Consider the following 15,488-nt stretch of genomic DNA (forward strand, 5'->3'; position numbering starts at 1 on the left):
ATAATTGTTGTTAATAGCCCTCCTGGCCTTGAAATCGAGACGATCGAAAATTCCTTCAATTTATACTGCCATTTTTGTTTGCAAGATAATTCGGTCTAATTTGCTTTGTGCAGATGTCAACTACGAGAGTTATTGATAAAAAAGTAAGAAATTTTTTTTATTTAGCTTTTTTTCAATTGAGGTAAGAATTTGGAAGAATTAATACAAAAATTAAGCGCAAATTTTAGTGCGCAATAAATATAGTTTTTTCAATGGGTGGCACTGTAGCTCTCTGGTCTGACAACACATTTTTTCAGAGAGCTACAGTTCTGCAGCTAACCCTTAAGGTGGCTCCGTCAACATTTCTGTTGAAATAGTGGTTTTGTTGTTGTTTCGGTACCTCGAATTACCGAAATGCCCCTGATTTACCGAAATGCCCTTGGAAATTACCGAAATGCCCCTCTAAAACTTAAATACTTTGGTTTTTATGAAAGGTAGTGAGCTGTTATATATATTTTAAAAATTTGAATTATAAAAAATATTTACAAATGTTTTTTTTTTCTTTCAAATATGTTCGTTTATCTAATATCTAAGAGAGATAACTCTAGTAGTATTTGTAATCTTGATGATGTGATTTACATGCCGAATAATTTGAATTTATTAATTTAAACTTTTAAGTTTAATATGATATAAGCCTTTCATAGCTAAATTGTTTATTTGGTGTATAAATTTTATAACTTTGGACCACAGGGGTTTAGTCTCCCGCTGTGTACCGTTATCCATTCAAAATTTGCCGAGATTGCTACTTTCGAGATCGAGAACAACTTTTCAGAAGCACTGGAAAGGTAAGGTTTTTTTTTTTGATTTTGTAGCTTGTAGTAAGCTCTTAATATGTAAAAAAAAAAAACATTTCTATTTTCAAACAATTCAAATAATTATTTTTAGCAGTTCAATTTTCCGTAATCCGCTTCTGATTTTTCTCTTAAAGGGATCAGACGAAATGATCATGATGATGGTTGATTTAATTTATTTGTAATCAACATTTTGCTTACAAGATAGGTACAAAATAAGTTAAATCAATGATATCTTAGCCATGAGCTCCAATTACTGTGTATGACCAGTACTAGTATTCAGGTGCGCCGTAATTATTTTTAAGCATAATTGTATTCTTTAAATGAAAATATTTTTTTTACCTAGAACTCTGCATGCATACTTAACATGAAATATATTTCTTGGAATAATTAATATTTATTGTATTACGATGAACCTATCTTAAACTGTGACAAGTTAATTTACTTTATTATACCTCTGTGAATTTGTTCAATATAAAAACATGACGAATAAACATGCTATCTTTTCCAAACAGCCACTACTGTGAAATAGTTTTTGTGCTATCTGCCCATGGTGAAATAGTCATCAGACTATTCACCGGCAGCATTCTGTTTCCCTCGCTTTTCATCTCGGAAAACTTCTGGTTTTATACGGATTGTGACGTGTATGTATTATGACGTAACAAATGTTAAGTCAGCATCGGTATAATATGGAATATCATAATTGTGTGTACCGTGGACTCCCAAAAGTTAACAAAAGTTAAGTCAGCATCGGTATAATAAAACACCTATTTACTGACTATTCGGACAATAGCAAGTTTATCGTCCCCCTCGACAGCAAACTATTTCCCTCGGCTGCGCCTCGGGAAATAGTTTGCTGCCTTGGGGAACGATAAACTTGCTATTGTCCTCATAGCCAGTAAATAGGTGTATAATAATAATATATAATATATGATTGTTGATAATTCAATACAGAGTTTTGAGTTTATTTCATGTAAATAAAGGATAAGGATTTCCAGTGCTCTTCACTCCGACCCAAAGGACTTACAGATAACAGTTTCATCAGAATCCCCTCTGCTAGAGACGTACGGCGTGAAAATCCCGGAGCAAACTAATATTATCATCGTCGGAAACCTGAATAATGATACCGGGGAACATTCTTAAATACTTTTTATTTCCAACTTGTCAAGGATATTTTTTGTTCCAGACAATTTTCATAAGAAAAATAAAAATATAAAATAAAAAAAATAGTTTTAAACTCACCTTCTCCGTCACATAATATTATTATTTTATTGCAGTCAGTAGTTAAGTTTGTCGTTTCCTGTATCCTTTGGCCGACCTTGTCTATTGCTTTTTATTTATATACAGCTTTTGATTACTCAGAAGTCGCATTTTAAAAATCTCTCTTTTTTAAAAACCTTATGTATGTTATACTTATATGAGATGTAAATAAAACTGTGTACTTACTTGTATCTTTGTCATGTTTTCTTCTTCTTTTTAAATACTTAACATTAACAAGATATACGGTATAAAACTTTTGTTCATTAAAATAAAGGAGAGAGAGAGAGAGAGAGAAGAAGAAGAAGAAGAGGGGTCATTGAATCATAAAATAACGGACAGTAGCTTCCCGCTGAGACAATGTTGCGTGAGTTATCGCTCTTAGAGGTCACAATATTTGAGCGAATTAAAAGTTTTTTACATTTGTGTTCAAAATACACAGTTTTGTTGATAAAATTTATCATAAATAATCATAAAATGACTATTAGAATATAATTCAAGGGGCATTTCGGTAGTTTTAGGGGGCATTTCGGTAATTTCCAGGGGCATTTCGGTAAATCAGGGGCATTTCGGTAATTCGTGTTGTTTGGATGGAAGGATACTTACATTAAATGGGATTCCACATATTTCCGGGGGAGGGGGCATCAACTTAAGTTGTGATTCAGCCTTCTCAAGAACATTGAATCCTTAGGGACCCAGGCTTAGAAAATCCTAGTGTGAACCCTGCGGTATACTCATATAAAGATTCTGTAACTTCACTTCTATTAAAATTTTTACCTGTCATAGTCTTCCACTTGTTTTTTCTCCTCTGCTGTAAGTGACACCTCCGGACTTTCTAAATTCATTGCATATGAAAGCTTAACTATCCGTCTAAAGAATTACTTCAATGCTTGACGCATAAAATTTGCTTAAAACTGTGAAATATTCAAATAATCTGTACACCCCTTTGCCGTCTTCAAACTGCGGCCATATTGGATTTTGACCAAAATATTTCGCATCAAAAGTTTAACAAAACGATTTCTCATGCAGAAGGACCTCGATCCCGACCAAAGTTTTCCATCTACAGAATTTTAACGATTTGAAGTGCAAAAAGAGTATACATGGTATAACTGAATGCATGACGTTTATTTTTTTCATCATTCAAGAACCCCATGATATGATAAATAAAATAATGCAACAGGGACCTATATACTAATATAGTATATAGGTCCCTGAATGCAAGTACACATTATTTCCAATAGAGCCTCATGACATACAATAATGATTATAACATATCTAACTCATTTACGCTTTCAGGGAAAATGCACTGGAAAACTTCTTAAAATACTTTTCTATGGTATGTTAAATCTACAAACCTTACATGTGACATGCTTTTTCTTGCAGAATTGTATATATGTAGCTGCAGATCTGTAGAGGAGGGGTTCGCAGTTATATGTATTTGATTTTGTGTTGTTTTGTTTGTTTGTTTGTTTGTTTTTTTTTTTTTTTTTTTTTTGTTTTTTTTTTGTTTTTTTTTGTTTTTTTTTTTTTTTTTTTTTTGTTTGGTTTTTGGTATGGGGGTGTTTAAATTTTATGTGTATTGTTTATGTTTCATTAAAAGTTTAGATTTTATTAAGTTAAACTTATCTATAACAGTCTAGACTTTTATAGATAAGTTTAACTTGATAAAGTCTAAACTTTTCATGCAACATTTAAAGTCCCTCTCGTGAATTTTTCAATCATATGAAACCACCGCCACTTGCCGTTGGAGATAAGAAAAAAGAAGTGAAAAGGGGACCGTGTCGATTTCCATGGACAGGCTGCTTTCATTCAAATGTTTCATATCAATGTTTTTGCAATGGAATCCGTATATAGTACATGTTTCCCATGAGGGGTTTATTTTGGAAATATTGCTTTGTAAATTTTAGTTAAACTCTTCATATCCCCACCCTATTCCCTGGGTAAACATATTTTTACCAAAAACATGCAATTAATCAGAATTATAGCTCTTAAATTCACTCTTCCTCATATCCCTCCTAAGAATGGACGTATGTAGGAACCGGGGGTGGGGGGGCTAAGCACGTGCCCCCAAATAATTTTGTCGTTATGAAGAATACTGTAAAAAACTTCGCTACTATTTGCTTGTGTCCCCTCAATAAGTCTTATGACCGTAGAACTTTGATGTAATATTGCCCACAAATAAAAATGTATGGTTGTCCCCACACAAACTGAAACTGCTTCCTATGGCGGCCCAGCTATGTATTCAAAGTAAAGTATGCATTCTTCCGTGTAATATAATTCATGTTCGCACGTGCGTTATTATTTATTACATAACAATTAAGTTAGTTGTAATGTAGTAAAATAAATTATTCAAGTATGAAAGAAGCTGCTACCTTGTGGACTAAACTGAGAGTTGATCATGTACAACTATTTAAACTAAAATTAAGACGAGTTAAATTTCAAATTAAAAAAAATGAATTTAGCATCAAACATGCACGTTCTTAAACGCATCTAATGAACATGTTTAATCAGCTGTTAATATTGTCAGAGTAACCCGTCCCTGGGGACGCGTACGCTTCCTCCATCACTACAGCTCACAGATGCGAACGTGAGGACAGGAACGTACATAAAGACATAGACCTGTGTTACAACGAAGGAGCCTACAGAGGTAAGATGCGCGGTTATTAAGAACGCGGGGGGGGGGGGGGGGGGGGCTGGGAAAAACCTCCGCTCATTTTTTTCAGTAATTGTTTTTTGCTGTAATTTTAGTATGGAAAATTGTATTTAGATGATTTTCATTGATGTAAAATAATAGAACTGGCACATGACATCATTTGAAAAAAGAAAAACCAAAATGTTACAGAAAGGTCCATGCATCTTTAAATTCCCCAACCCCCACGAAATAATAGGATTTTCGAGTAAATCATACAGCTCCTTTTTTTTCAAACTTTTACTGGTATTTGATAACCTTCTTTAAAAAATATTGTTGCTACTGCCTGCATACCATGTTTATATCACAGGTGCTTGTGGACAGGACCCCCCCCCCCCCCCCCCCCCCCCCCCCGACATTCAGCTCCGGGGCTTATTGAACATTTTATTCAAAAATTATATTTATTACACTTATTCATCATGTGTACAGTATGAAAAAATCGTCAAAACCCCAAAACAATCGCTCCACAAAAAAATACCCCACTACTATACATTATCTCTTATAATGTATAGTGGGGTATTTTTTTTGTGGAGCGATTGTTTAGGGGTTTTGACGACTTTTTCCTATTGTACAATTGATGAATAAGTGTAATAAATATAATTTTTGAAAAAAATGTCCAATAAGCCCCGGGATTGAATATCGGGTGGGGGTGGGGGGTCCTGTCCACAAGTACCTGTGGTTTATATTACACAAATTAATTTAGTGAAGAAGTAGATGTGACATAAATAATTTAAAAGTTATTCGTGTGGAAAAAAAACACCACACTACTTTTTAGTAGTTATTCACGAAATACACCCCCACCCCCCGACATTCAACTTAAATCTGTTTAAAAAAATTAAATCGAGATGAAAATACTGGAATTTAAATCTTGTTTCGTTTTTCTACTTGTTTTGGGATTTGCACAGGCGACAAAACTAGTTCTGCAGACTCCTGACAATCTCGGATGGTTTACTGTAGATGTTCTCCATATTAGTTGTTAAACAAGATTCATATTTAAGCATAAGAATATCAAAATTATCATGTACGGTGGCACTTATGACTTAAATTGAGCAGATCAATGAATCTGTACTATAGTTTTTTTTATTTGACTGACTTTCGGTTAATATTTTTTTCAGCATGAGTTCAGACAAATGCTACAAATATTTTTTTTTAAAAACGGAGATTGGAACCCCGGGCTTGTCCGCTACATTTTTTCCTCTCTCGTCACACTCGTATAAGCAATGACTGTACGTAGAGTTAAAAAAAAACGAATCCAGTACAACAGGGTGCCGAAGTTAAATGTTCTTGATTTATCATATTTTTCGTAAAAATTGACAACACATTTATTAATGTATAATTCTAATGCAATTGTTTTGTAAAACACTCTTTGATTGGCTAATGCACTGATGTTTGAAGCAGTAAAACGAGCATTAACGAGCGTGAAAGCTTTTTCATTGTGACGTCATAATAGAGCGACGCAAAAATGCAATGCTCCGTGACGTATTTCATGTAACAAAATTCAACAAAATAAGACGTAAACAACAAACAAAATGCATGGATTGCATTAGAATGGGAATAGCTAAACTTTTAATTTGGTATTTGCGACCGTTAATGCTGATTTAACGGTCGCAAACATCCGTTTTACCGGCTCCGCTTACGCGTCGCCGGTAAAACTCAGTTTGCGACCGTTAAATCAGCATTAACGGTCGCAAATACCAAATTAGAAGATAGTTATTCCCTAAATTACCGTATACATGTAGCTGGTGCAAAATGTGGCGTTCTGCTCTTAGAATTTTTTTTTAGGTGGATTCGGCGTTCTGTGACTTTTTGAAAAAGAGAAATTTAATCTTTTAGATGAGTTAATCTAAGCGTTTGATACCAATTTACACACGAGTTTTATTCAAACCAATACCAGATGAAAGATGCATCGTTAAACAGCATAATAATTATGCAGACCAAAGATAACTTCTTTTCTTTCAATGCTTATGAATTGAATCAATACTTATGCACCACAGGTGCTTGGGGACGGGAGCCCCCCCCCCCCCCCCCTTCCGTGTTCCGTACTCCAAGGGTTCTTTGACTTTTTTTTTTGATTAAAATATTTTTCTATAACATATTCACAAAGTATTACTACTAAAAACAATCCAAAAATTAGTTAAAACTAGCCTTTTATTAAAATCCACACCCGCTGATACTAAAACAGTTGGGTAAGGATTTTTATAAAAGGCTATTTTTAGCTTAAATTTTGGATTTTTTTAGTAGTAATACTTTGGGAATATGTCATAGAAAAATATTTAAATAAAAAATGTCAAAGAACCCTTGGAGTACGGAACACGGAAGGTGGGGGGAGGGGGGGGGGGGGTTCCCGTCCCGAAGCTCAAGCACCTATGTTATGCACAAGGATGCATAATCATGCATAATTTTAGTGGAATATTTCAAAAAGCCAAAATTATCGCCCCGCTAAAAATGGCAAGGGAAGGTCTGAGTTAGATAGAAAGTTCTATCTTTAAAATGATAAATGTCCTACGGACCCGGTTTAACTGTGATGAGGGCTTGTCCCGAGACACATTTAGAATGATTGATTGTATACTGTTCAACGTCCCTCTCCAGAATATTTCACTGATATGGAGACGTCACCATTGCCGGTGAAGGGCTGCAAATTTAGGCCTATGCTCGGCACTTACGGCCTTTGAGCAGGGAGGGATCTTTATCGTGCCACACCTGCTGTGACACGGGGCCTCGGTTTATACGGTCCATCCGAAAGACAGCCCCATCTAGAATATTCTAACTAGGTCTGAGTTCATGATGCGAGAACTGTTATGGCTGCTGAGGAGAACGCCTGGTAAACAAGCAGATTTATTTTACCTGGCTTTTCTCATATAAAGGGTTATGCTTAAAAGCAATCTATTTGCCTGCAATCGCCCGTTTTTTTTTGTTTTTTGTTTTGTTTTTTTTTTCTTCAATACACTGTATTTGCACCATAACAGAGATGCTGTGGAATTGTAGCCATCTCCAGAAAATATCAGATTTAAAAAATCAATAGAAAACCGCGGGAGTTGGGAGTTGGCCGTACTAGTTTTACCGCTTGCCTTTGGGGTTCTCCTTCTTTCACTTTCGTATCAACTTCTTACAGTGAAGAATGTCACACAAGAAGGATAAGGATAATTTCGAAGTTTTAGAAGTTGTTAGCTCCAGAGGCAATAGCTGGGTTCGAGGTGTAATCAGAGATGTTACCAGTAGATCGACAGCTCAACAGGTTGCTATAGGAGGGGCGTCGGGATGGTAGGTGGACATTTATGAGATATGCAGATTATAATGTACGTTACTGTCGTTAGCTGAATTACGTCAGCCATTCCTCAAGTTTATAATCATGATTAAGATACAATTTTTCTTGAGGAAATCATGTAAATTACCACTTACCAGTAAAATAGTTAAAAGTACATAAAAAGTTTTCAACTAATACTTCTGGCATAAAAAAAGATTAAAGAGATGAGACTAGAAAATATTCTGAATATCATTTCTCTTTTGATTTTGATAAACTCTTTATCTTGAAACTTCTTTTTTAATACTGTAGATTCCTAAATATACGCAGGAATAATTTATTGTGTAATTTCAAGAGATGCACCACACACGAGATAAAATTACTCGCCTTTATTTTTATGGTGCTGAAATCTATGTAAAATTTCTTGATCAACCATCCATTCACAAACTATTATTCTCGTGCTTTGCCATTGAAGAGCCTTTTCACCATGATAAGTACTCGCCAAAAATAAGGAATCTACAGTAGTCCATTAAATTTTTAAAGAATTATCTTTTATCTTACTGCCATCTGGATCAAATAAATTATAAATATCAGGCCAGGTGTCTAGAATTATATGCTTTTCCCGTTGCCCAGGGTGAGTAAAAATTAGTTCGGGAAGGTATAATTGTGGGTCATGCTCACTCACTGGGGAAAGTAAAATTAAAAGACCGTAGACACAAGTGATGTTGAAAGTTGCTGTTTTCATGAGTTAATTGAATGAAAATTGAGTTTATTTACTTAGCTAGTCAGTTGTCTGAAACGGTGTGAAGTGGAACGTTCCCATCAAATAAAATACACGGTATCACTACCGGAAATACTTATTTGTTGTGTAGATGAAAAACCAAAGCCGATACTCTTTCGATTTCCTGGAAATGACACGAACGTGATTTGAAGGTTATGACTACTGAAGTTGATTAATGTTAGAATATACATAGTAAATATATCCACTGAACAATGAAATACAATGCAATATAGATTGTTGGGCAAGTGAATTTTTTAGGTGGGCAAGTGAAATAATATATTGTATCACTTGCCCATGGGCAATTGAGTTATAAAAAAAAAATCTAGACCTCTGAATATATACCGGTAGATCCACTCACATATATCTTTCTAAAAATCAACTTATTTTTTTTTCTATTAAAAATTTTGACTTGATTTTTACAGGGTGGCGGGATATTTGTGTGTGAAAGTTGGGAAGTTAGCTGCCATCACACTAGGAACTTCAGTCTTAGTTTTACAGGTAAAACTGTCAGCACACTAGGAACATCAATCTTAGTTTTACAGGTAAAATTGTCATCACACTAGCAACATCACTCTTAATATTATCTAATTATGCTAAATTTAGCATTATGCATCAGAGAGCATTGTGTTAAAATTTCAAGCATCCGCAATGAGTAGTTGCTGAGAAAACTTATACAAAAATTTGTTACGGACAGCTAGACAGACGGACAGAGAGACACACAATGGTAAAACAGTATACCCCCTCTCCTTTGGAGCGGGGTTGTCAAAACAGACATAAATATTTACATTTATGGGTACATGTATTATTAGATTTGTAGTAGCTGGAGTCTGAGTTTACTAAATAGGTAACATTAATGTCGTGTAGTTAGGCAGCCAAAATTACCACACTAATTAATGATTAATTTCAATGAAATATTTTATATTTATTTAATTTTGCATATAAAAAGAAGTTCACTTGGTTTGTATGTGCATGTTTTGGTCAGATAGCACAGCATCAAGGATATGTAAAAATAGACTGGAGTTTACTAGAGAAAGATGTGGACAAAGCTAAGAGGGTTATAGAGAGGCAGACCAGGCAACAGTACCAGGGACTGGTGGAAAATGTGAGTACACAGGAAGTCACCAGGGAATTATGGGAGTACTAAAAATAGAACCAGAGAAATGAATTCTTATTTCATAGATTTATAAGCATTTAAAATATATTTTTAATCAGCAAGTAAATCAAAGCAAGCACCCTTTCATAAAAAGATAATTTAAACAATTAATAGATCAACACATTTAATATATAATTTCAGAGATCTGGAAGTGTAAGTACTTGTAAAATACACTTAAAAAGGCTTATAATGCAGTCACAACCTGACACTTTTCCATATAATGCATACCGGGGCATTCCATTTCACATAATCTTGCAATAGTCTGTTATAAAAGATCTTAAATAAAATATGGATTTTTTTTAAATGTAAGCATAGATGATAAACATTTTACCTTTGTTTGAATATACATGTACATCATGATACTCTGATCTTTTTATTTTACAGTCTCCTACACTTACCCTTTGTACTATTACAGTTCTCTCAACCCTCTGTAAAACCTACATGTAAAGCAGTACAAGCACAAAAACTGACAAATATTAGTTTAAGATTGATGAGTAATTGAAGAATGTATCCCCAATACATATCTGTTTTTTTGCATTCACTGTTCAAATTATTCTTAGCTACATGTATAGTATTATCCTAAATAATAGATATACATGTATAAGGGATCACATGACAGCTACACAGGCACCTGACATTACTTATTTTTCTTTTAATAAAAAATACACCCCTGCTTAATTATTTGGTAGGGAGTACTTTTTTAATTATTATAAAAGAAAAATAAGTAAGGTCAGGTGCCTGTGGACAGCTAGTCCGAAAAATAATACTGTGTAAGTGGAAATTTTTGCGAGACGCATATTTAGCGATTTGTCCTTAAAAAATGGTTAATTTATTTTTAGTGAGATTTTATTTCAGCAATTTTAAAATGCACATTAAAGAGGCTATAACAAATAAAATGCAATTAATTTTAGCGATATTCAATTTTAGCGATCTCGGCAACCTCGCTAATAATGTCAAAATTAAATCCTCGCTAAAATTTCTACTTATACGGTAATTTCCAGAAATGCCAATGTAATAGCCTATACAAAAGAAAGTCTAATATAGTAATTACTCTGTTTCATTCCAGCTAAAGACATTCTTCAAGAACAACGTATACTTAGCGGGAAGTTTTGCCGGTGGATTTCTTATCGGAGCCACTTTCTGATCCTCTGATTCATCTGTTACTGGACTTAATTGATTTGGAATATTTTTCATTAGAGTTACATTCTAATGATTTATAAAATTGAAAAACTGAACATTACACAAACTGGAATGAGTATTTTCTTCATTTGTATAAATGTGGTTGTTTTTATATAACATATTTAAAATATTAAATAATTTTTACATCATTTTTTCTTTGAAAGAATTTTGATTTTTCATAAAAATGATACCTGCATCATGGCAAATTGTATTTAATTTAGATTTTTATATACATGTAATAATCATGAATGAAAATCAACATGATTAGAATGCTTAAAGATTTTTTTTTAATGTACAGATTGTATACTTTATATATCTTCAACTAAAATGAGCTTGGTACATAGGTTCAGGAAAATATAAAGAGATTTGACCAAATTAATGTTAGCAAGTATCAAAATATCATTAATATACACTGTACTTAGCTTCTCTTTGAGAGATTAATCACTGCTTTGATTACCTGTGTGTTAAAATGAAAGTGTTCTGGCAATACTTAAAATTAAAACTTATTATAAGGACCATCTAGAGATTTTTATGCATTCAATGTATTTGCTGTGACAATAGCTTGTGAGGAAAAAAGTATGAAAACAAATAAAATACTTCACAATTTGTTTCCAAGCTTTGTTATAATCATTTTAGAATATATCTTAGCTAACAGGCTTGTTGAGTGTTAGAAGGATTTTGCTTTGTACCTGGTTTATATAGGATTACATTTACTTCTCATTATTTAGGGTAGAGTGAGGTTTTGCCTGCCTGAGAGTGTTATAACATATAATAATCCTAGTCTAAGAGTATTGTAACATATAATGGTCCTAGTCTGAGAGTGTTGTAACATATAATGATCCCAGTCTGAGAGTGTTGTAACATATAATGTTTGCAGTCTTAGAGTGTTGTAACATATAATGATCCCAGTCTGAGAGTGTTGTAACATATAATGATCTTAGTCTGAGAGTGTTGTAACATATAATGATCCCAGTCTGAGAGTGTTTTAACATATAGTGATCCTATTCTGAGAGTGTTCTAACATAAAATGATCCCAGTCTGAGAGTGTTGTAAGATATAATGATCCAATTCTGAGAGTGTCCTAACATAAAATGATCCTATTCTGAGAGTGTTGTAACATATAATGATCCCAGTCTGAGAGTGTTGTAACATATAATGATCCCAGTCTGAGATTGCTCTAACATATAATGATCCCAGTCTGAGAGTACTATAACATATAATGATCCTAGTCTGAGAGTGTTGTAACATATAAAGATTACAGTTTGAGAGTGTTATAACATATAATGATCCAATTCTAAGAGTGTTGTAACATATAATGATCCAATTCTAAGAGTGTTGTAACATATAGTGATCCCAGACTGAGAGTGTTGTAACATATAATGATCCCAGTGTGAGAGTGTTCTAACATATAATGATCCCAGTCTGAGAGTCTTCTAACATATAATGATCCCAGTCTGAGAGTGTCATGACATATAATGATTACAGTCTGAGCGTGTCATAACATAAAATGATCCCAGTCTGTGAGTGTTGTAACATATAATGATCCCAGTCTGAGAGTGTTATAACATATAATGATCCTAGTCTGAGAGTGTTATAACATATAATGATTCCAGTATGAGAGTGTTGTAACATATAATGATCCCAGTCTGAGAGTGTTGTAACATATAATGATCCCAGTCTGAGAGTGTTATAACATATAATGATCCCAGTCTGAGAGTATTGTAACATATAATGATCCCAGTCTGAGAGTGTTCTAACAAATATTGATCCCAGTCTGAGAGTGTTCTAACATATAATGATCCCAGTCTGAGAGTGTTATAACATATAATGATCCCAGTCTGAGAGTGTTATAACATATAATGATCCCACTCTGAGAGTGTTAAAACATATTATGATCCCACTCTGAGAGGGTTCTAACATATAATGATCCCAGTCTGAGCGTGTTCTAACATATAATGATCCCAGTCTGAGAGTGTTGTAACATAAAATTGATCCCAGTCTGAGAGTGTTGTAACATATAATGATCCTAGTCTGAGAGTGTTATAACATATAATGATCCTAGCCTGAGTGTGTTCTAACATGAAAAGATCCTAGTCTGAGAGTGTTGTAACATATAATGATCCCAGTCTGAGAGTGTTGTAACATAAAATGATCCCAGACTGAGTGTGTTCTAACATATAATGATCCCAATCTGAGAGTATTCTAACATATAATGATACCAGTATGAGAGTGTTGTAACATATAGTGATCCAAGTCTGAGAGTGTTATAACATATAATGATCCTATTCAAAGATTATTGTAACATGTAATGATCCTAGTCTGAGAGTATTGTAAATTATAATGATCCTAGTCTAAGAGTATTGTAACATATAATGATCCTAGTCTGAGAGTGTTGTAACATATACTGATCCTAGTCTGAGAGTATTGTAACATATAATGATCCTAGTCTAAGTGTATTGTAACATATAATGATCCTAGTCTGAGAGGTTTGCAACATATAATGATCCTAGCCTGAGAGTGTTATAACATATAATAATCCTAGTCTAAGAGTATTGTAACATATAATGATCCTAGTCTGAGAGTGTTGTAACATATAATGTTCGCAGTCTTAGAGTGTTGTAACATATAATGATCCCAGTCTGAGCGTGTTCTAACATATAATGATCTTAGTCTGAGAGTGTTGTAACATAAAATTGACCCCAGTCTGAGAGTGTTGTAACATATAATGATCCTAGTCTGAGAGTGTTATAACATATAATGATCCTAGCCTGAGTGTGTTCTAACATGAAAAGATCCTAGTCTGAGAGTGTTGTAACATATAATGATCCCAGTCTGAGAGTGTTGTAACATATAATGATCCCAGACTGAGTGTGTTCTAACATATAATGATCCCAATCTGAGAGTATTCTAACATATAATGATACCAGTCTGAGAGTGTTCTAACATATAATAATCCCAGTCTGAGAGTGTTCTAACATATAATGATCCTAATCTGAGAGTATTGTAACATATAATGATCCTAGCCTGAGAGTGTTATAACATATAATAATCCTAGTCTAAGAGTATTGTAACATATAATGATCCTAGTCTAAGTGTATTGTAACATATAATGATCCTAGTCTGAGAGGTTTGCAACATATAATGATCCTAGCCTGAGAGTGTTATAACATATAATAATCCTAGTCTAAGAGTATTGTAACATATAATGATCCTAGTCTGAGAGTGTTGTAACATATAATGATCCCAGTCTGAGAGTGTTATAACATATAATGATCCTAGTCTGAGAGTGTTATAACATATAATGATTCCAGTATGAGAGTGTTGTAACATATAATGATCCGAGTCTGAGAGTGTTGTAACATATAATGATCCCAGTCTGAGAGTGTTGTAACATATAATGATCCCAGTCTGAGAGTGTTATAACATATAATGATCCCAGTCTGAGAGTATTGTAACATATAATGATCCAAGTCTGAGAGTGTTCTAACAAATATTGATCCCAGTCTCAGAATGTTCTAACATATAATGATCCCAGTCTGAGAGTGTTATAACATATAATGATCCCAGTCTGAGAGTGTTATAACATATAATGATACCAGTCTGAGAGTATTGTAACATATAATGATCCCAGTCTGAGAGTGTTATAACATATAATGATCCCTGTCTGAGAGTTTTCTAACATATAATGATCCCAGTCTGAGAGTGTTATAACATATAATGATCCCAGTCTGAGAGTGTTATAACATATAATGATCCCAGTCTGAGAGTATTGTAACATATAATGATCCCAGTCTGAGAGTGTTATAACATATAATGATCCTAGTCTGAGAGTGTTATAACATATAATGATTCCAGTATGAGAGTGTTGTAACATATAATGATCCCAGTCTGAGAGTGTTGTAACATATAATGATCCCAGTCTGAGAGTGTTCTAACATATATTGATCCCAGTCTGAGAGTGTTGTAACATAAAATTGATCCCAGTCTGAGAGTGTTGTAACATAAAATTGACCCCAGTCTGAGAGTGTTGTAACATATAATGATCCTAGTCTGCGAGTGTTATAACATATAATGATCCTAGCCTGAGTGTGTTCTAACATGAAAAGATCCTAGTCTGAGAGTGTTGTAACATATAATGATCCCAGTCTGAGAGTGTTGTAACATATAATGATCCCAGACTGAGTGTGTTCTAACATGAAAAGATCCTAGTCTGAGAGTGTTGTAACATATAATGATCCCAGTCTGAGAGTATTCTAACATATAATGATACCAGTCTGAGAGTGTTCTAACATATAATAATCCCAGTCTGAGAGTGTTCTAACATATAATGATCCTAATCTGAGAGTATTCTAACATAT

At 33.8% G+C, this 15,488-nt stretch overlaps 1 protein-coding gene across 1 annotated transcript; it reads left to right on the top strand.

The window, feature by feature from the left end:
- Window positions 1-7,849: 7,849 nt before the first annotated feature.
- On the top strand, window positions 7,850-11,740 carry LOC134237765 (FUN14 domain-containing protein 1-like). Its single transcript, XM_062719909.1, has 4 exons — window positions 7,850-8,037; window positions 9,221-9,296; window positions 9,781-9,900; window positions 11,018-11,740. The coding sequence occupies exons 1-4, from the start codon at window positions 7,895-7,897 to the stop codon at window positions 11,093-11,095; spliced, it is 417 nt and encodes a 138-aa protein (XP_062575893.1). The 5' UTR covers window positions 7,850-7,894; the 3' UTR covers window positions 11,096-11,740.
- Window positions 11,741-15,488: the final 3,748 nt, after the last annotated feature.

This window comes from Saccostrea cucullata, unplaced genomic scaffold (genome assembly GCF_032062105.1).
Source record: "Saccostrea cucullata isolate Sc308-1 unplaced genomic scaffold, CSIRO_AGI_Scuc_v1 ctg3179, whole genome shotgun sequence".
Taxonomy (NCBI): Eukaryota; Metazoa; Mollusca; class Bivalvia; order Ostreida; family Ostreidae; genus Saccostrea; species Saccostrea cuccullata.